General features: G+C 47.5%; 1 protein-coding gene across 2 annotated transcripts; it reads left to right on the top strand.

Moving 5' to 3' along the window:
* The first annotated feature begins 1,148 nt into the window (after positions 1-1,148).
* Positions 1,149-14,366, top strand: LOC133351698 (uncharacterized). 2 transcript variants are annotated; one of them, XM_061567111.1, is made up of 10 exons: positions 1,155-2,590; positions 3,053-3,172; positions 4,404-4,490; positions 5,025-5,112; positions 6,410-6,449; positions 6,923-6,953; positions 7,512-7,548; positions 9,175-9,264; positions 10,595-10,660; positions 12,478-14,366. In XM_061567111.1, the coding sequence occupies exons 1-10, from the start codon at positions 2,531-2,533 to the stop codon at positions 12,636-12,638; spliced, it is 780 nt and encodes a 259-aa protein (XP_061423095.1). In that variant the 5' UTR covers positions 1,155-2,530; the 3' UTR covers positions 12,639-14,366. The 2 variants fall into 2 exon arrangements, 1 of the variants encoding a protein (XP_061423095.1); XR_009756208.1 differs by lacking the exons at positions 6,410-6,449; positions 12,478-14,366 and having other exon boundaries at positions 1,149-2,590; positions 10,595-10,666.
* The last annotated feature ends 8,039 nt before the right edge of the window (positions 14,367-22,405 follow it).

A 22,405-nucleotide genomic window follows, 5' to 3' on the forward strand; every position in this document is an offset into this window, starting at 1 on the left:
CAGTGTCTGCAAAATGTGGAGGGATCTGCGACAATTTTAGGTATCGCGGATTATTGAAGTTCGAGTGTAAAACGTACTTTTAAGAAATGCTGTAAGTACAGGGAGGTCCAAATGTCTTATGACCCCCCCCCCCCCCCAATTAATTGACCCCTAACATTGTTTCCCTTTGCATATTTACTTGTTTTAAATTAACCTTACTTAAAAATATATATTATAGTTTCAGAGACTTAAATGAGGGGGGGGGGGCGGCACAAGACATCTGAACCACCCTGTATATGTGCAATATGTAGCCATCCATTTAGTACGCACAAGGAGGGGTAACCCAAACGCGTTCGCTTGCGTATGGGGGGTCTACTGACAATGTACGCATAGGAAACGGGGGGCGGGGAAGCCTCGATAATAATTTGTCTACATTGGCCTTCAATTGAGTTAGATAGTCCGGCGGTGGACGATCTGTTTGCTTAAACACGTCAATATTATTAATCTTTGATCGTTTCTGCGTGGATTAAATATCGGCCGTTCTATAGGATTCGAGGGGGGGGGGTGCGTCAAGCTGAACGTACGCAGGTGGGGGGCGGGTGTAAAAAGTCCGCGTGCGTACAGGAAGGGGGGTAGGGCTCAAGTTTTGACAGATTTTTGCGTTCCTACTCAATGGATTGCCCCTATACTGGCAACCAGGTACATTTCAGTTATTGGTCTCACACACACCGATGAGCAAAAGCAACACACCAATTGTCCCTTTGTGTGCTTGTCCCTGCGTGACAGAACTGACCGAATTCATGCGCTGCTGTAACAATGCCGAGGAAGCAGCTGTTTTAAATTCCCATGTCACGATTCACAGATGGGGGGTTGGTTTCTGGCCCGTTCGCATTGGGCCGCTGGCACTGTCGTCTCACACACTCTAGGGTACACGGCAAATTTCGACGACTGCCCCGGGCCCCGCGCTTTGGGGGCGGGGGGGGGGCTCGCTTTGCCCCCCCCCCCCCCGCGCTTGGACGTCACGGTGTCAGATGTAATACTGCCCGCTTAGTTTGAAGGCGTTGGGGGCCCACAGTGGGATTTTCTCTTGACCCAGCACCCCGCCGCCCCCCCCCCCCGTTATAGACGGCCCTGACCACGGCTAACATCAGTGGCGAGTGACATGTGAACTGGTTCAGCCGCTCCCCCTTCACAAACTGGCACTGGCCAGTGAGGTGAAGTATGGTTAAAGACAAAGATCGCACGTGTAGCCTTAACAGAAGGCCTGCATAGCACTCGAGGCGGTGAGTAGCCAACACCACACCCGGCCAACTTGGTCTCCCTTGTAGCAATGTTTATACATCGCCTCAGCTACTTATTTGAGGCTGAGTCGACCTAGGGGAGGGCCCAGAACTGGTTGGCCGTGAGACTGAATCAGAATTAGAATATTTACTTATACTGGAGGAATCCGATGAGCTATGAAGCTCTTTTTCACAGATGTCCAGTAGGGCGCTGGTAAGAACGTTACAACAACAAACATTACAAAACAGGAAAGGAGTGCAGAGTCAAGGAAATGTAAACAAATCACTTTAAAAAAATATCCAAAGTAAACTCAAATATCTTAATCTTACCAGACAAAGCCCACTGAGGTATTAACTTATTTTCCAAAAGCCACCTTACCACAAATGATGGCTCAACAAAGTGGCCTATCACGTGGACATATAAAACATCGAGATGATCTAAATAATATGAACGCATATTTATAAATGCGGAGGGTAGAAAGACACCGGAGGACCCGGAGGAAAAAAAATCCAAGCGACCACGGGCAGAGAGACACGCAGACTCCAAATATACAGCGGGCATCAGGGTGAACCCCCCCGACCTCCTGTATACCAGGCGAGGAAGTTAACATCTCGCCGCCGTGGTGCCCCGATCGAACTCGTTTCGCCGGGGATTCGTAGCGCGATTATTCGTAGCTAACAGTAGTTGAGCGCCCTCTAGTTTTTCAAACTTTAAAGATACATGTTTTTTTTTAAGTGTGGGCTATTTTATGGCAAGCCACAAATCAAAGTGACGTTACCGACCTCTAAAGAACTCACAAACGCTTTCGTCAATGACACTGCCCTCAAAAAATATGTGGAGTATTCGACGTTTCGGGTAACGGCCCTTTTACACGCGTCGTTCTCCCCCCCCCACCTCGCTTGTGCAACACCGCCGACAGCGGGCGTGCTGTGCCGAGGCGGCTGTGTGTTGCGCGTTCGTGTGTGCGTCTCGCGTGACATCACACCTGCGGTAGTTTTCCAGCCTGCGGAAGAAAATTGTGATTCCCCTTAACGGTGGAAAACTTCCCCATCAGTTCACGAACAGATGTCACTGCTGCTGGGCAGGGCGGGCTGTATCGTCAAACCCTTTGTTCTCAAGCTACCATTCGACGCAGACAAAGCAGGTGGGGTTTTTTTTATGTAAATTCGAGCTACAATTTGGAAACCCCCCAATCACCACCTATCTCACCAATCATATAAAGGGCTGCTGTTGCTGTGGAGAGCTCAACGCACGCACTTCAGTTACAGCCATGCCTCTGGGGAAAGCGGACGTCGAAAACATTTTGAATGAATATGGACCTCAATGCAAGGTAAGTGGCCGGTTTTAATTATCGCACTATTACTTAACAAACCAATCCATATACGAACCAATCCATATACCGTACAATTCTAGCGTAGATATTTTTATTTTACGATGAACTGAAAGTGAGGTTTACAACGTTTGTATCACTGATGCTGATACTGGCCACTAGTGTTATCATCATCAGCCGTGGTCAATCCACTGCTGGATGAAAGTTTCCCCAAGCAGCCGTCATCTCTGCGATGGACTTAATCATCGGTCCGGCATGCGAGTTGATATTATCCCCTTCCAGAGAACGCGTTCCATCACTTGTGCTGTCATTCCGTCATTGCTCTCGACCATTAAGCTCAGGGGATGATAGGCTCTTGGGCCATCACCAGAACGGATGAGCGCCGGCCAGTTTGATCGACTGAGCAGGGAGACCGATTCGCTTCGTGTATTTGATGTTGCTTTTTTTGCTCCCTTTCCTCAGATACTGCAAACCGCGTGCGCCATCTACCTAACGCAAACCGATGACAAGACGGGCAAGCGCATATCGGGAATAACGTGTATCATCGAGTCTTGGGAATTGCTCTACCTCATCATATGCGCGGTTCGTACGAACCTCATCCACATATATACAACGACGTGTTTATATTTATACAGATAATGTGTATTATAGGGGTAATTCCACGGTGAATAAATCATAAGAACAATCCAGATGCATTGGACGTGGCTTTCTTCTCCGATCACACCAACCCGTCGTGCAACAACATTTTAGAAACTGTTAAGAGCTCCAATGATACCTCGTGGTCCATTGTGCGATTGTCAAGTTTTGCGAGCCACGCTGTAATTCCGTCACATTGGAATTGCCCATACAATACTGTATACACAGTGTCTACTTGATATGTAATATTACAAATAATGCACGGCCCTTTATCGATCAACTGCTGGATGAAGGCCTCCCCACACCGTGTCAGTCATGGGGAATGTTTGGCCATCCTTTGGCACGTTGGCCATTGCCAATGTGTGCAGTGGGGGTCTAGGTGCCCTCATCTCAGCCGTGGCAGGGAATCGCTGGACTCGTGCATGCGCTCCAAAAAGTCCAAGTGATTTCCTGCTCTCATGAGCATTGAGGAAGTGCTCATCGCCCGTGTACAGCCCGAGCCAGTGGTGGCAATTCCACATTCCCATGGTGGGGGTGAGTCTATCCATAGGATAGGCAGCCTCGTAAGCACGGTGGGCTGAGTAACCCCCCCCCCCCCGACACAATTGAATGTTGCAATAATTCGGTTGCAAGCTGCACATTCGTCCACTGAGCCACCAAGCCGGTTGTACCTGCTATTTTGTACTATACATATACAGTACATGTACTAAAATGAATATATTGGGGACCACGAGTCGTGAACTACCTTGCCCGGTATACAGGAGGGCGTAGGTTTGGAGTGTGCATTTTTCTCCGGGTCCTCCGTTTATTTCCCTCAACGTTTAGAATCAACGTGAGGCGTTTTAGAGTATTTGGCTTCTACAAATGTCCACATGATAAGCCGCTTCGTTGAGCTGTCATTTGTGGCAGGTCACTTCTGAAAAAGAGCTACATAGCTCAGTGGGCCTTGCCTGGTAAAATAAAATAGTTTAGTTTAGTGTTTTTGTTTATATTGCTTACCCTTGAGGTGGACCCTATAAACATACGCTCTCTCATAGCATACGGTGTTCTGCATTTGATATGTTTGCTCTGATAACTATGAACCACGGACACACAAAACATAATTTGTATCCCTTGTGCTCACATCGTGTCTATGTACCCATCTCATTAACAGCAATCTGTGTGTTCTGTTTTGCAGGACGGGAAGCTAGAAACCATCTGCTACATTGAAAATCAGATATTCGTGGAAACGACTAACAGAACACTAGAATTCGAATCGTGGAAGGTACGGACCATTTGAATATATTCCATGTGCATCAGCTTCCACACAACACACACACTTAAACGAAAACAACACGGGTGTACGGAGTAGGATGTTTGCCAACGTGGGCATAGTGCTAATTTGAGCCGAGTTTGTCGAAAGCCAGGATTACATTTATTTGAATCCATAGTAACTCGTGTTGTCGATGGTTAGGGCTCGAACCTGTATATTCGGCACTGTAGTGCAATCATTGCTTTGACTGCCATGCTGTTGCACAGTGTTGTCGCAACTGCCCATGTCAACCGATGTACACGGCCTTTATTGGAACGTTAATTTTGACGGGACGCTGATGCTCCCCACGATGCAAATCGTCGAACGCAACATGTCGCGAGACGGTGTGGCTCAACGAGTTAACAAATTACATTTGAGCAAATTAAACCTGTAATCCTCCCAACGGGAGGCTAGTGACGATCACCATCACATCGTACATGTGGCAAAGTCATGGCTTCCAGCCAAGTACTGCACTGAAATCAACGAATTCTCTTCTCTAATCCCCAGGGACGGAAGATGGTTTTGATGTTCTCGGATGAAGAGGAGCTGGACAAGCTAGCAGGGTCCCTTCCACCCCACTTAGTCAAACGCAAAGGTAATACCCGTGCAACTGCATCATTCAATATGCGTGCCGTTTTAGTCCAGTGTCGATCAGAAATGGCTGACTCGGCGGTATATAGAGCGGCCTGCAATTTGGAAGGCTACCAGTTCAAATTATTGGGTGGCACAGGCCACGTAAGAAGTTTCTTGTTCATGTTTTTGTTTGTTGCGGTTGGACCCGAGTCAAGAGCCGCATGGCTCACAGGGTTATATCTAATAAATTAAACTGAAAACATCATTCCTGTAGGGTCAATTAAACGCGTACTGCTTCTGCGGTGATTCTTCGATTAAACGCGTACCGCTTCTGCAGTGATTCTTCGATGGATAGACTCGTGTTGTCGTCGTACCCCGCCATGGGAATGTGGAATTTCCACCACTGGCTTAGGGCTGTAAATAGATAATGGACACGGCCTAAATGCTCATTTCGGAAAGAAACCCGCTTTGAGCGCAGCGTTTTACGTACAACAACAAGACATTGGTGGCTAGTGGGGTTTGGAGCACCGAGTCGGCACGACCCCGGACGGGGAGGGTTTGAACCAGCGGCCAAGGCCGACTGTGAGCGCGGGGCCCTCGCGCAACAGCCCGCCGCGTAGCTGTGGTGCCAAACAACCACAGACGGTCACGCGCAGGTGGTCGCCGACCCCGCGCCTAGCGGCAGTCTTAAACACGATGCCCCCCGCATTCTGGCCCGGATCGGCGCAACCGCTTGCTCTCAATAAACGGACAAAGCAAACTCTCGGGTGTGGATAGACGGTGGTCTCGGCCCAGTCATTAATGACTGCACCAAAAACCCATGATATTACATTTGGGTGTTCATTTAAGTTGGCTCATGCCAGCTCTGAGACTTAAACACTACACAGTATTTGGAATGACATTGACAGTTTTTTGTTGATGCGGTTATGTGAATGTCATCTTCCTGGCTGTGGAGTTCTAAAATATAAATGTATTTGCCTCATTCCATGGGGAATGATAGCAAGACAAAATAAAGTGGAGAAAATAGACAAACATTGACCCTGAAATAATGTTAATACCCCTATGTTTTATTTATTTCTGTTCCAGCACTTTGTAATTTCAATACCTGTTTACTCGTCTTGTTTTACCAACTGTTTAAAAAAATGAAGTGACCAATTATATTCATTCCTTGAATGTAAATAGCAGTTTTATGCAACGTAAACTTAAAATACCTCTGTTTATGATATTTTAGCAATACAAAAACAATGCCAAGATTTACACCTGTTTCATTGTCAGGTCGAAAGAGATTAATTACTTTAATTGTTGTATTTTTTTAATAGGGAATACAACATTGAAAACGTCCTTTAAAAGCAAATTGAGGTAATCATAACATCATAATCACACAATCATCGTTTACGCTTTTCGAACTCCATGCAGCATGTCCGTGTAAAGATGAAATAGGGTACCATGGGAAATGTTGTAATAGAAGCATCCTTTATTACCGAGTGGCCATGCAATTAAGATGAAAATGTTCCACAACTTAAATTCACCTCGTTACACGTGATCAGTTTACCAAGCCAAGATTTGGTTTGAGGGCCGTAGTCTGCCGATGAGGAATTCTTCCATTCGTTCCAAAGGCCCCCGCAGTCCAATGGGTTGGTTGGCCCGTGTGGAAGAATAGGAAAACTACCCTCTAGACCCAAGCGGAGATGTCCAAACCTTCCTCTGTTGGAGGCGCATTCACTAGCAGTGCCTTGTGGAAGAAATTGCACGGATGCACCTTTTTAGATGCTTACGGAAAATGCATACCTGATTCATTTTCTCTAATCGCCGTTTCTCATGTTCACACAAAGGTGGTGGCCAGGGAGGAGCCTGGATTTCCAGGTAATATCAGCATACCAGATCACACGCACGTGGTGTGTGTACACTTTAAATAGTTCAACACGTTTCCAAAACATGTCCTCTACGTGGCATTTCAGACGAGCCGATGTGCCATGACGCCGAGAGATGCTTTGCATACACAGCGTGCGCTACACGGCAGCTACAACAGTTATGCGATAGATGACAACGCAGTTCACAATTGCCAACGCGCGTACGAATAGCAACGGTAATACCGTGTACACAACGGAATCTTCAGCAATGTTGCGATGCTCAATCCTGCATTGAGAAATGTTTAAAGACGTTGTCAATCCACTGCTGAATGAGCGCCATGCCCACACTGTGCAGAGCATGGGGGTTTTCTGACCATACTTCACCATGCGAGCTTGTGACACCGAGAAGCATAGATGTAGGAACATTGTACAGTACAACAGTGGATTTTGATTAAATGCCCTCAACGTAGCCCCGCATCCTTTAACACACAATAACAGGGAGTTGTGGTTATGTTCATTCAAGCCTTTGAAGTAAGATATATTTAAATGCAACTGTATCTTGTCTCACCAGACGAATACTCAACAAAAGAAAAAGCAAACCCCAGAAGGTACGGTTCGCAGCGTGCCTGTTTACCAGGTATTTTGCTACATTTTAAACGCGTGGGTATTTCCCACATTCATATATTGGCGCTGTCGGCACAGCGCTCAATTTGCAATCGGTTGGGTGGGTGTGCGTTCAAATCCTGGTCAGCTGCAGACTCGGCTCAGCATTTTTCTGGGGGGAGGGGGGGTGTGGATAAAAAGAGAAGTCAAACAGTGGCCATCCAAAGGATAAACGTGGCCCTGGCCATCGTAATGTTGAATTTACCACCTGGGGACGGACAACGACATTAGGAACACCCAGCACTCGTTCGAGTTAGACGACACTTGACCCAGTGCCGGATTATCGTAATAACAAAAGTAGCTACATATGCTACGGATCGCGCACTTTCAAGGGCCCTGCGCGAAATGCTTTCAAGCTATCAATTCCGGTTCAGTGATTCTGCACTTGCTCTATTACTATAGTACTATACTGCCTTCAACTTTTATGAACGACTGGGTGTTTAAGCAAATGAAAACATACAATTACTTTACCATGCAAGTACAAAATTCGTGTTTTTAATATTGACGACGTTGATGTGTCCTGTAACTTACTTCCGACTGGATTTGGCGAGTGTCCCAATGTATGAGAAGCCACCCACGAGCATCCCACCCTGGCAACGCCCTGTAGTCGCACGGTCTCCGGTAGCGAAACAGGTTTTTTTTCCTTCAAATGACGATCCATTATGACTTTGCTTATTAGTCTCACCCGTCGGTGGCTTGAAACGTTGCCTATTTATAAACACCGCTTGATGGAGGTGAATGCCTTTGACTAGTATTGCTGCGGTATGGCGATGCAATGACGATAATCCATGAGATCCACGATAATCGAGATAAATTTCGCTAAACATCGTCATGTTGCGATTATCGTTACGCATTTTTTTATGTTCTTAAATGTTTAATTTGCCGGAACAATATGTACAATATAATAATTATAAAAGTTGGCCATAATTAAGTAGAAAAGTACAGCGATTACCAATTAAATCACTGCTTTGTGAAAAGTGTGCCGTAGTAACTGATGGCATGGTGATTATATAATGCCATGATTTTCTGACAGCATCCGTTTTATAAGCGTTAAAGCTTGTAAAATGTGCAATAGATTGGGAGACTCCTGGAAGGCTTGTGGACAGTAAACTGCAGTCGAATAACTTTTAAGCTATCTTGATTTATGCTTGAAGTACATAAAAGCACAAAATTAAGATCATTCAAATGTGAAATACAATGCCAAAGTTACATCATCAAATTGAATATCCCATCCAGAGGTCACTTAGCCTTATCACCATCTGTCCAGGGTTACGAACGAGTGAACAACATCTCGTGATTGCTATCTGCACATGTGGGTCCCTGCCATAGTAATGTGGAATTTGAACTGATGCCTACAGCAGAAGATAGACAAAATGAGTACCACTTTGTGGGGAGCTGCATGAGTGGTTGTTCTATGAATACTGCTCCTAAACATTGGCATGGAATGTCCACGACTGGCACCCACTCATTGCATGCCTGCATGAGTACACATCCCGCCATAACGTAATGAAAGATAACAGTACTTCTAGATTAAACACCAATTATTATTATTGCATTTCTTGTATTTACAGGCTCGAAGAATACGCACACATATGTAGTGTGTCAAAATGAAGATCCTGAATACTTGGACGTTTGCGGCAGTAGCCGGGATCATGGAAAAGGTTTGTGATCAAATTATATGTTTATCTCCATGCTGCGGTGGCGAGCAGTAATCTAAAAGTAATAACCTCCATTTTATAAAGTTCCTTTCATATTGAAGTATCTCAAAGCGCTGTACGTAAGAATAAAACTACACTCACAAATATAGATACAATCTAAGCGAGATAGAAAGCTGATAATAATAACTATCAATGACTACTCTCGAAATTCGAATAAAAGCAAATAATACGAATAATAATTGCAGAGTCATCAAATCAGACGACAGAAATTTTTGGTTTCATCTTAAGTTACAGGGAAAGCCTGCAAGTACAAGTAGGTGAGCTTTAAGACAAATGTTAAAAGTGACACAGACTTGAAATCCCTAATTGACAGAGGAAGGGGATTCCACAGTAGTGGCGTCAGCGCCGGATTAAGCTCGTGCAGGGCCTGTAGCAACTGTTATAAAGGGGCCCTAAATAAAAATACACGTTTTTTACTTGCATGGTAAAGTAATTGTATTTTTTCATTTGCGGTATCTCTGTCGTCGTATGTGTCTCTGTGTCTCCGTGTGTATCTCCCATGTCTCTGTGTGGCTCCATGTCAGTATCTCCGTATCTCTGTGTGTGCCCCCGTGTCTTTTGTGTATCTCTGTATGTCTGTGTGTATCAATGTCCACCAGAGACAGCTTTCCTTAGAGCACCTTTTGGCGTCATCTGGTCGAACACCGCATGAGACTAGGCTCTAAGGAAAGCTGTCTCTGGTGTGGACCAATCAGTTTCAAGGACAATGCATAAATTATCGGTGTTGTTTTTTGTTTGCATTCTGACTACAAGTATTGTGGTTAATGTAAACATGATTCCTTGTAAAATGTTTCAGTTTTGTCACCATAAAAACGGGGAAAACCCCTATTATTAAACTGTTTACCATCTAAAATTCACACGTAGAATGGTAAATATTAAGCATCATTGTATTTGTGGGACCCTTTGGCAGTGTCAAGATATTGAATTATTTTTTGAAGAAAAAAAATCTTAAAATCATAAATACAGGAGGTGTTAAGATGTTCAAATAAACAAATAGACGCCTATTACAAGGCATAAATTTTCGATTAATCACACATACTTGTAGTAACAAAAATATATGCCAACAAATATGCTTGATAATGTATGCAACTGTCCCTGAGACTGATTGACCGACACCAGAGACTCTTTTATAGCTTTGTCTCACCCGTGCTAGAGACCAAATGCTGCCAAAAGGCGACCTGTACAAGCAGCACAATGCAAACACCAAAAACATTAATAGCTCTGGCTAAGCAAGGTTATAGCTTACGTGTGTGCGTGTCTCTGGTTCCGGCAGAATCAAAAGCTCCCAAGCCTGGACCTCCTCCACCTCCACCTCCTCCCTTATCCACACTCCCGCACGGTAAACACTCACCATCGTATGTGCATTCCAACAGTGGGAGTGGGGGGGGGGGTCTCTACCCCACTGTTGACTTCACACGCAGGACCTCTAATGTAGTGCTCATTGAATTATCCGCGGAGACGTATTACGGGTTGAGTCAATGCCCCACTCGTATTTGAACTCGTGTTCTTTCAGTTTCATTTATTTGGTATGGCCCTGTGAGCCATTCGGCATTCGGAGGTCTCTTTCTTTGCAAGCAGATAACTCGAAATGCATGTGTTGGTGGTTTTGGCGATGCGTCTCCACGAGTCGTTGGCTGAAATCGCCCGGATGAAATTGTAATATTTACTTTGAATCGTGACACGAAGTGGGGAGATCGATATTTACGAAGGGACTTTCAATTATTTCGCAATGTTTTGTGGGTAATTCTCATGCGTGCATTTGCTGCTTGTGCAGGGACACTCAAAGGCCTACTTTTCCACATTATGTCACCGTGGTGTCATTTTACACATGTACTTGCACACGTCACTCCCTGCCTTTACAGTCGTGCTTATCCCTGCGCTGTGCCAAAAGTCAACTACACACCAACAAAAACAGATGTGGGAATTGAACCGATGACTTTTGAACAAATAACCTTGGTGGCAAGCGTCCAAAACGACAGGTTAACCTTGCTACGCATACCGCTGCATCATTAGACCATTTCACACGTAGCTACGGGTAACTCGCAATGATACATCGGTGGATTGCCTGGGTTGCCGATCTTAACAGTGCTTGCGAAATAAAATAAATAATTGCGTCTACGGAGACACCCGGTTCATTCAGTAGCTGCTCCTCACTCATCGAGGAGTCTGTATTCACAGACACGTCAGCAGGTACAACTGATGACTACATCATATAAAAATATAATATAAACAACATTATTTACCCTTATTACGTGTAGCTCATAGTACATTTCTTTTGCAGCCTTAATTTACGAATGTTTCCCATTGGTTTTTTCTGGGTCACCCCCCCCGCACCCCCGTGACCTCGGATAACCAAGGTCACGCAATTCCCTGCTCAAATGAGCACTGAGATGGTGCCCATCTCCTGCTTACAGCTCTGGTGAAAGTATCGAGTATTTGTAGAAATTCCACATTTGCTATGGTGGGTACCAGTTTATCCGTCGAACAGTCACCAGTACAATTAACTAAGCAAGCTGAGCCCCACGAGAAACGTTGATCCATAACAGAGGTGTTTGGGGGTTAGATCGCATAAATATATAAACGTGTTGTTAAAACCCTGCCACCACCCGACACAGCCAACTAGTAAGGGTTGTCACGTAAACAGAACAAGTTACTAGTTGGCTGTGTCGGGTGGTGGTGGGTTATTCCTTGGTTCTTTCGGTAAAGTCACGTATAAAGATAAAATAATAAATTAAATAATAGCATAATACGACGTTTCGATTGCAACACAAGCAATCATCATCAGGTATAAAAGAAATAGCAACAAAAATCTAACCAGAAAACTATAGACAGACATATAAGCAGACACATATCACAAAGATACACAGAGAGAGAACACGTATCGGCACAAAGAGAGAGGGATCGTCTCTGTGACAGCGTTGGTGTACGGTGCTTTTTCTTCTGGAAGACTTTGCAGTTTTTTACCTCGATTTTTCTGTTTGCGCATAGTCACTTTAAGATGTTTTTTGTTCATGTTTTTGTTTTTTGTTTGTTGCGGTTGCACCCGATTCAAGAGCCGAATGGCTCACAGGGCTATACCTAATACATTAACTCGAACTTGAACTGCAACCCGTTGTACCTATGACAGACTGACCCTGTGTAATCTTATATCCGCAGCGCAAAACGAAGACGCAGAACGGGACACGAAGTGTCAAGTGAGACTTCAGCAGTGCCCCATTTGCCACTGGTGGTACCCCTTTCGTGACATCATTTGGCATGCCAGTGCATGCGGGGAGCACGAACTGATTGAGCCAATCTCGACCGCCGAACACACGTGACCCCGCACGTTCATGTTAACGTGCGTTGTATCCACGTGAACGCTGCGCGTTCAACATTCATCACTTCATTGGCGGGATTCATCCAGGTCGAAGGCACGAAGCTCAACGCTACCCCCTGGTGGGATACTGGGCTGGGTGTGGCCAGAACGAGGCGCAGAGGCCAACAAGAAGTCGAGACAATTGTTGGATGGCAGCCGGGGGGATGGCAGCACTGCATGAGATTCCTCTCTATGCGTCGCCCCCTCGTGCCCGCGTGGATCTTCTACGGATACTGAAATTTCCTCCCACGTTCAAAATGCTACTTTTATGATACTGTATTTGCTAAAGTGCCGAAATGGAGGGCTCTTATTTTACAAGTAGCCTCGAGACCCGAGTGAGGCCTTTTCCGGGTATATAAAAACTGCATTATTTAGATTTGTATTGTTTTATCTCCATTGGCAGCACGGAGCCAGCGGCGAACATTTCAGGTTCCTACGTTGGGGGCCAGTCTCTGCTGAGGACCGCCACTGATTGATGCTGCACAAAGTTGCACTTCTTTTATCAATCCCAGAGGGGGATGGTTTGGCTCAGAACTCTTTTCCACCTTACAAAACTGAGCCGTGCCAGGATCATTGTCACATTTTATTAGGCAGCTATTGGAGCTATGTACACTTTTAAATCTAGATTGAAAACTATTTGTTTTTTAAATGCTTTGTGTTTAATTTATTCACCCACCCCCCGCGCACCTCCGATGAGCACGGTTGGCTAAGTATAGTGCGAAAGAAGTTCAGCATACATATAAATATAGAAACTCCACATTCATCTTCTTGGTTCTTTCGGTAAAGTCACGTAGAATGGAATACGCTCCAAGCATGGTGCTGTTTCATTCAGACGCTGTCTCCCCGACAGACCTGGTCTTCACCTGAGGACGGCTACTTGCGTTGTGGTCGAAACGTCGTGAGAATTATTTTATTATGTTTTATTGTATTATTTTATTATTTCCATTCTACGTGACTTTACCGAAAGAACCAAGAAGATGAATCCCTGCAGTCACGAAAGCTTTAAATCGAGCTCCACATTCTTGTGACAGGGTTGAGTATGTCCATAGGACAACCAAAGGTTCTACTTTTGATCATCATTATCATCATCCATGATCCATCCGCTGTTGGATAAATGCCGTCTCCAGCTACTGCCAATTGAAACTCATGGCGGTTCCCATAAGCCCCCGGCTCTCGCATAAACTGCGTTGCGACGTCATTTTACGTCTGTTGAAGGCGAACGATATGGCATTCTATTCCTCTCGAAGAGCTCTACACGATGCACTAATCAAAGTTTTGTTTCTTCTGCGCATTCCTCCTCGCTACGCATGGACGACATGACAACAGAATGATCCGCGCCAAGTGGGTGGCGGCGTTTATGTTCGCGGTGGGACGTATTAATTAATTACGATTTTGACTTCCGTTTATTCAGGACCCCGGGGCCCCGCCATAAGGTTAAATTGTCGTCATCCAATTGTTTTCCTGTTCTCCTCGTTCAAGTCATTCCACCACCCGTGAGAATGTATGCAGTGCGTTATTCTGATTTCGCATTTTTTTTAGGTTTAAGGAGAATTTTGGATCCTTTCTTGAATCCTCTAATCATGTACATTCTTGAATTTGTTACCATCTGACAAATCTACGTTTTGTATAAATGCTATATTTATATTGTATACTATGTATATAATGCGTTGTAAATAAATAATACGAATAAACTGGCAAGTATATACACTGTACAATATGTACTTGTAATAAGTTTACTGTGCATATACACGCCCAGCCGCAGTGTGCTCGGTCTTCTTCTAAAGCAGAGTTTGAGGCTGTTTTTGAGTTTGGCCACATGCATGGTCGTAATTTTCACGCCAAAATTATTGGCAATCACCCTCCACCGCCCGACAAGATCGTCACCATTGCACAGATATCATCCGTACTTAATCAGGAGTTTAATAACAAATAATAATTTCAGATTGAAACAATTATTGCTTATTATGATTACTTAAGGAATAACGTAAGGGCTTCTTGAACACTTTTGTGGGCTGCTTCTACTCAGATCCAAGATGGCGACGCCCAGCCAGTGACTTTATCAGATATAAATTTTAGTTGGTTAACTTGCTAAATATATTTTTTAGTTTTCAAGTTTTATCGTTTTTCAAAATGTAAATTGAAACAACTGTTATATTCTTTGGTTCTTTTGGTAAAGCCACATGGAAAAAAGAACTAAAATTTAAATCACGCCGTTGCGATCATAACACAAGCAATTGTCTTCAGGTGAAAAAATTAACCCGTAAAAACAAAGTTTTTCACTCTAAATCCGTTATATGCGTGGCGGCTAGAGTCCTGTCGTCCTCTGGCTTGAGATGACTGCCACCTATGGGTCAGATGATTGTCTGCCAGCATTAAGCAATTGGTAATTAAATATTTGTATTTAAAATATTTAAAAAAATTTCCCTAAACAGTGTAAAATTTTGGAAACATTTTTTCACGAAAATTAATTGTCATGCACAACGAGTCTGTGTGGAAAATGTCAGCTCGATTGGATCACGGGAAGTGGGTTAAAAAACGACCGAAAGATTTGCACGGTCGTAAGCAAGCAAGCACGCAAGCAAGCACGCAAGCGAACTTAATATAAAGGTTTTAAAAAGAGGGGGAAATCTGCTGAGGCAGGCTGTTTATAAAGTTTTAGAGATGGGCGGGGCAGCGAATGTTAATGTAGAAGCTCGGCTAGGGCCCAGAAATTTGCTTGTAAATGTAAGCTCGGCGAGGGCCAAGCTCGGCTTGGGCCCGGACGACGCAGTGGCAAGCCGCCATTTACTAACACACCTAAAGGTTGGCTGTGTTAGTGAATGTAACTCAGAGTCGAAAATAACTGCTAACATAGGTAAGTAGGATAGGAACATCACAGCCAGTTATGACCTAAACTGGTTAATAACGTCCTTCCAATGATTGCTCAGTTTGTACCCATCTTCTCGGTGGAAATTGTGTCTGTGTTTATATATCTGGATGGCTTCATGAACGAAACTTTGCTGATAGCCAGTGGGTTTGCAGAGTACCTTCGTCTTGGCAAAATCAATTTAATGTGTGCCCACCGCGTTAAAATAATGATCAGCCACGGCTGAAATATTGGTCCTACCGTATTTCAGATCTGCCTTATGTTCACAAACCCGGTCAGAGACATGTTGCTTAGTTTCCCCAATGTAACTGCTGCCGCAGCCACAGCTTAGTTTGTAGACACCGGGGTAATTGCATGTCAGGGATCACATCCTTCACAGATCGGATCAAATCACGAATTGTATGTACCGTGTTGAACCGTACCTGGATCTTGTGTTTGCTCATGATTTTGGAAATCTTTTTGGTGACCCCTGCTATGTATGGCAAGTTGATGGTTTTGATAGGGTCTTCAGATGGTTCTTTCCCAACGGTTGGGGTGATAGCTTTACGGATTGTGTAGTCTGAATATCCATTCTTCTTGAGGACTTGGTGTACGTGCTCCAGTTCACTGGCTAGGTGGTGATGGTCGGAAATACAACGAGCTCTATGATTTAGAGTTTTGATGAGGTAATTATTTTGAGATGGATGGTGGTGGAAGTCAGGTTTTAGGTAGGCATCTGTGTGGGTGGCTTTCCTGTAGACAGTGTCCCATTGAGCGATCCGGTTTCTTTTCGATTAAAACATCCAATAATGGTAACTTGCCATCCTTTTCCACCTCCATGGTGAATTTGATGGCTGGATGTATGGAATTGATGTGGTTGAAGAATTGGTCCAGAGCTGGTAGGCCATGTGGCCAGATGACGAATGTGTCATCTACGTACCTATTCAACAAGGAAGGACGTAGGGTGGATCCCTGGATGGCATCTGTCTCAAATTTATCCATGAACACATTTGTTGTATGTGGTTGTGTCCATGATGACAGTGGCATTGCCCTTGCCGGCTGAGAAGATGACTATATCATCTCTCTTATTTAGTTGAGAGAGTTCAAGGCGCTCATCCTTGCTGATGTTGCTAATAGGTGTCTTAGCGTTTTTGAGGATTGCAGCGATTTCCGATCTTGTTACGTCTGCAAGAATGTGTCCCAACCGTTAAGGGCTACGTCGACCTGGGCAATGATATAATCAACTGGGATGTGTTTAGGGGTGACTGTGAAATTAAACCCTTTAGCTAGAACCGATTTTAGGCTGTCGGAAATTTGGCTGTTGCTATGATAACAATCTGGTCACCATCTAGCTTGTTAGTTGAATTTTTTCGATTTAGTTGGAGTTAACGTGCTTTGATATGAATTGAACACAGCCCTGGTGCAGTCTTCACCCACATACTGCTTCCTGACCGTGTAGGAATTGGCTCAAAGAACACCAGAAAAAGGGCCTATGATGTTACCTCTGGGCCTTTCCATTCGAGAAAAATATGTGGCTATGTTGCTATAGAGCTTCTCACAAAGCAAAGTGTCAATCCTCTATTTAGTATATGCTTTGTGCCGACATGCCGATAGCACAATACGAATACAATTTGGCATGCCTTGAATCACGACACATACAGACATGCTGCGTGTTTTTGGTGGAGCGTCTCGTTTCCGAAGGAATAGTTTGGCCACACAGGCAGAGCTTCCCCATGCATGTGTAATAAAAGGACTCGGACACTTCCTTCTGTCTTCGTGTCTTTTATTGGGTTCTCGTCCTCACCCACACGGCACTCTGTTATAACTCTGTATTTGTAGCCCCCGGCTATTCACTGCTATTATAGCTCCTTCTTCCCTCTGACTCTCTGCTTCATCTACTGTAACCTCCTCCCTGCAGACTCGCTGCTACCTCTATGCAGACTCCCGCTGCTACCCCTATGTGCAGACCCTCTGGCTGCTACCGTATGCAGACCCGCTGCTGACTCTGTATGCAGCCCCGCTGCTGACTGCAGCCTCCTCGCTGCTTCGGGTCGGTCACCGCTGGCCAACGGTGCCGATCCTCGCTCCCCCGTGTTCGTGGCGATCTCGCCACCCTCCGCTTCGCCCTTCGTGGCCTCTCTCTGTTCCTGGTTCCCCGTCACTCCCCGTCCTCTTCCGGTTCCCCTCCTTCTATAGCCTAACCCCTCACCCCCCCACGTGACCTAACTCCTCCCCTCCTGACGTCACCTCCGGAGGGCCGTTTACGCCCGCATTACATCACCCTCCCCCATAAAGAAAATCCAGCCGACCTCGGCTGAATTGCAACCTGACAAGAAATGCGGGTGTAAAGGGCCAACACGTAAAAAGACACGAAGCATGCAACAACAATATAACCAGAACACAACACAACACAATCTAACGAAACGTGAGGGATTTCGAGCGAGTACGGGCAGCCGGGCCGTCCCGGACGGTCGGCAGACCACCCGCCGAGCGGGAACGTGGAAGGGTTTTAGGGGCGACGGGCGCAAGTTCTTCCGTCGCCATTGGAGGCCCGCCACTGTCCCGCTCGCGTCCAGAGACATCCCGTACTCGCGTCCGCGGAGGGATAGGAAGAGCTGCAGGTCCCGTGGGTTCCGCGGCACCGGTCGGCATCCCACGAGCGGAACGTCCTCCACCCTGCGCTGTCACGGCCGGCTTGTCTGTGAAGGGTACGACAGGCGCTTTCGCAAGGTCAGCAGACACAGGCAAGGGCGAGTCGGCAGCAACAGACCCCGGCAAGGCAACTTCGGGAGATGACGCATCCGGCCGCGGGGCAATGTATGGCTTCAACCGGGATGTATGCACGAACCAGCGCCGCGAACCAACCTGAACACGCGCCGACTGTGGGTTGGGAACCTCAATGAGGCGGACCGGACCTTGCCACGGTTTGTGTAATTTAGGAGAGGTACCTGGCCGCACCTGTGGGCAATGAAGCCAGGCCAGGTCCCCCTTCTTCCAGGGGCACTCCCCCTTCGAACGTCGGGCACACCGCTCATTCCTGGCCTGAGCTTTGGCTGTAGCCATGCGGGCTCTTTCCCTCGCCTCAGTGACACGGCGAACGTTGTCCTGAATATACTCAGGAAGAGGCTTAACAGGCCCCCTCGCACCGGTTCCCAACTGCTCATTAATCGGCGGCACATTCTCACGGCCGTACATAAGGAAGAACGGCGAGTATCCAGTAGCCGCGTGCGGCGTCATGCGATACGCCGAAAGCACCCCAGGGATATGCAAATCCCAATCAGATTGATTTTCCCCGACTGTATGGCACAGCATGGCGGACAGAGTCCGATTCAACCGTTCCACCATCCCATCCGTTTGTGGGTGGTAGGGGGACGTCCGTATCTTTTTAGTTCCCAAAGCCGCACACACCTCCCCCAACAATTTTGACGAAAAGTTACGCCCCTGATCTGTAAGGAGCCTCTCCGGCGCCCCCTTGTCCATTACATACCCAAATAGAAAGGCGTCAGTGATAGACGCCGCTGACTGGTCAGGCAAAGGCCAGGCCATCGGCCAGCGAGAGAGGTACTCCACCCCCACCAGTAAATACTTATTTCCCTTAGCGGATGGCGGAAAGGGTCCCAAAATATCTAACGCCACCAGCTCATTAACCCGAGATACTTGAATCGATTGTATCGGCGGAACATATGGATGTTTAGGTGGTTTACGGCGGGCACAATCGGGACACGCGCGAACGTGACCGACGACATCCGTCGTCATGCCGTGCCAATAATAGTCTCGTTGCAGCGTCAACAGGGTTTTCTGCACCCCCAGGTGTAAAAGTGTGTCACAGTGCAAAGATCTAATCAACTCGTACCGCAATGACGCAGGCACAACGAGACGCCAGTGTTCCTGTATCCCTTCCCTCCACATCAGTAACCCATCTCGGAGAGCAGTTTCCGAAATACCACCCGCACCGAGTTCCTTACCCGCCTTCTCCGTTCGTTTTCGTAACGACACCAAAGAATCGTCCAACATTTGCTCCCGAATCCACACAGACCTCGGAAGACGCAAAATCCCGTCAGCCGGTCCCCCATCAACCGGTCCCGGTGTAAGCGGAGTTTCGAGAACATCCACCGCCAGCGCGACAGGCTGAGGGGGGGGCTGAGTCGGTCCACACCTATGCGTCCCCGACGCACACGCACAAGGGGATTGTTGCAGCAACCTGGACAGTGCGTCCGCGTTAGCGTGACGCACACCCTTCCGATGGTGAATTTGGAAGGAAAATTCTTGCAACGTGTCCAGCCATCTCGCCAATTGTCCGGATGGCTGGTCCATCTTAAGAGCGTACTGTAAGGCCGCATGGTCCGTGCGGACAATAAACGACCGACCGTACAGATACGGTCGAAATTGGCGGAGAAAAAACACAATAGCCAAAAGTTCCCTGCGAGTGACGCAGTAACGGGTTTCCGCGGGAGACAAAACTCGACTCCCATACGCCACCACACGCTCAACACCACCTTTTGACTGGGACAACACCGCCCCAATACCAGTGTCACTCGCATCAGTATCCAGAATGAAGGGATGTTCAAAATCCGGATAATCCAACGTCGGCGCAGTAGCCAGTAAATCGCGCAGGCTCCGAAACGCCGCCTCCTCCGGCGGTCCCCACACAAATTTATGCCCCTTCCCAGTAAGGAGATGCAAAGGCCTGGCGATAGTAGCGAAATTCGGAACAAACCTCCGATAATATGAGGCGAACCCCAAAAACCGACGCACATCACCCACCGTGGCCGGGGTTGCCCAATCCCGGACACAAGCAGTTTTCTCTGGATCCGTGGCCACCCCGTCCGCACTAACAATATGTCCCAAGTATCGAACGGAGCGTTGCAGTAAATGACATTTCTTAGGCTTGAATTTCAATTTAGCAGAACGCATTCTGGCGAATACAGCCTCCAACCGCAGTAAATGCTCATCAAATGTGCGGCTGAAGACTATAATATCATCTAAATAAATGAGACATGTCTCCCACTGCAACCCCGTCAACACCAACTCCATCAACCTCTGAAAAGTGGCAGGGGCAGCATTCAACCCCATCGGAAGACAGTTAAATTGGAATAACCCCTGCGGCGTACGGAAAGCTGTCTTTTCTCGCGAGGGCTCGTCAAGGGGGAGCTGCCAGAAGCCCGAAGAGAGATCTAGCGTTGAAAAAAACTTAGCCCCTGACAAGGCGTCGAGAGAATCGTCCATACGCGGCAGGGGATACGCATCTGCCACCGACACTTTATTCAGCTTCCGAAAATCCACACAAAATCGCAATTTACCATCCTTCTTTTTAACCAACACAACAGGCGCGCCCCATGGGCTATTAGACGGAGATATAATATCCGCTTTCAACATGTCTTCCACTGCCCCTCGAACATGCTCACGCTCAGCCGGACTCATCCGACGCGAGTTCAACCGGATAGGGGCAGCGTCCCCCGTGTCGATATGATGAGAGAGAAGCGAGGTGCGTCCCAAGTCCAAATCGTCCGAGCTAAACACATCGGAATAGCTCGATAATAATTTATGAATCGCACAACGCTGCTCGGTGGAAAGGGCCGAATTTTCCCCACATAATTCGGCGATCCAACGATCATCAACCCCTCCATCGTGTGAAACACCACCCACAAGCCCCCCGTCCGGCAGGTCACTCTGGGCCGTAAACGCCGTAGTGGCATGTGCCACAACGGTACCAGCTGGCACACACACGCTTTCAGCACTCGCATTTAACACCTGCAAAAACGGGCGCTGATCTGGACGGACAATAGTTTGCGCCCCTACCAGCGCTAAGCCGCCCGTAACCGCGGCGGACGGCGACAGCAAAATCCCAAAAGCACCCTGCCGACCCGGAACCAGCTTCCGGTATCGTAAGGGAATGAGCATCTGAGAGCCAGGTGGAATATCAACCGAAACTTCCGATAGCGCCTGCACCTGGGCGACAGGAGCCGGTCGCCCCCAGGCGGACTGTAAAAATTCCAATTTCCGGCCCCCCGGTAGTTCTATGCAATTTTCATTGATTCTAATTAGAATGGGCATCTTAGCCAAAAAATCCGTACCCAACAGGCAAGGAACCGCCAGGGACCTCGAAATCAACACAACGCCCGAGGCCGAGACACCCCCGATAGAAATGTTAGCGTCCACCTGTCCCACGATGCCCATACTACCCCCGTTCGCAGCGATGCAGGAAGCGTAAGCCGGCCTCACGGCCCCCGGTGGGATGTTCAAAAGATGGAATATCACATCCGAAATAATGGTCGCGGACGCACCGGAATCCACCAAAATACGTACGTCCACCCCTTGGATGGACCCAGGTACAGTGGACGAACCGGTAGCGGCCGCGACAACCCGCCGAGCCAGCTTACGCCACTGCGTTATCGAGCGACAAGGCTCCGATACTGGCCTCCCGTATTTTACAACATCCGCGTCGCATAGCAACGGCGATGAGTGAGGTGTCAGGCCTTGCCGGGTGTCTGGTGCGCACCGACTTGCCTGTGCCGGAGGGTCTTTCTTTGGGGCGTCCGCTGTCGAGGCCTCCTGCTGGGGCGGCCCCGGAACCCGGGCCCAGCAGTCCCTGGCATAGTGGCCCCGATGGCCACAGCGGAAGCAGTCGACGTCGGGGCGGCGCGCAGCGGGCACCCCGTCCCGACGCGGCCGCGCCGGCGGCGGAGCCCGCGGCCCTGGCCCGCTTCGAGCCGGCCACGGAGTGGAGGCGGCCGACAACTCCTTTGGGCCAGTCGCATCCGGCACGTACACGGCCTTCGTAGGGTCCCACCCTACGGCCCCCCCATCGACGACAGGACCGCCCGTCCACGCCGTCACCTGTTTCCAGCGGCGGAGATTGAACTGGGCGTCCAAACACTTGGCCG

Source organism: Lethenteron reissneri, chromosome 38 (genome assembly GCF_015708825.2).
Source record: "Lethenteron reissneri isolate LAM-NWPU_2019-01 chromosome 38, ASM1570882v1, whole genome shotgun sequence".
Lineage (NCBI taxonomy): Eukaryota > Metazoa > Chordata > Hyperoartia > Petromyzontiformes > Petromyzontidae > Lethenteron > Lethenteron reissneri.

Coding starts and splice junctions, on each gene's coding strand:
- LOC133351698 (XM_061567111.1), top strand. CDS start 2,531: ATGCCTCTGGGGAAAGCGGACGTCGAAAACATTTTGAATGAATATGGA. Junction 2,591..3,052: donor AATATGGACCTCAATGCAAG/GTAAGTGGCCGG, acceptor CCCTTTCCTCAG/ATACTGCAAACCGCGTGCGC. Junction 4,491..5,024: donor TAGAATTCGAATCGTGGAAG/GTACGGACCATT, acceptor TCTAATCCCCAG/GGACGGAAGATGGTTTTGAT.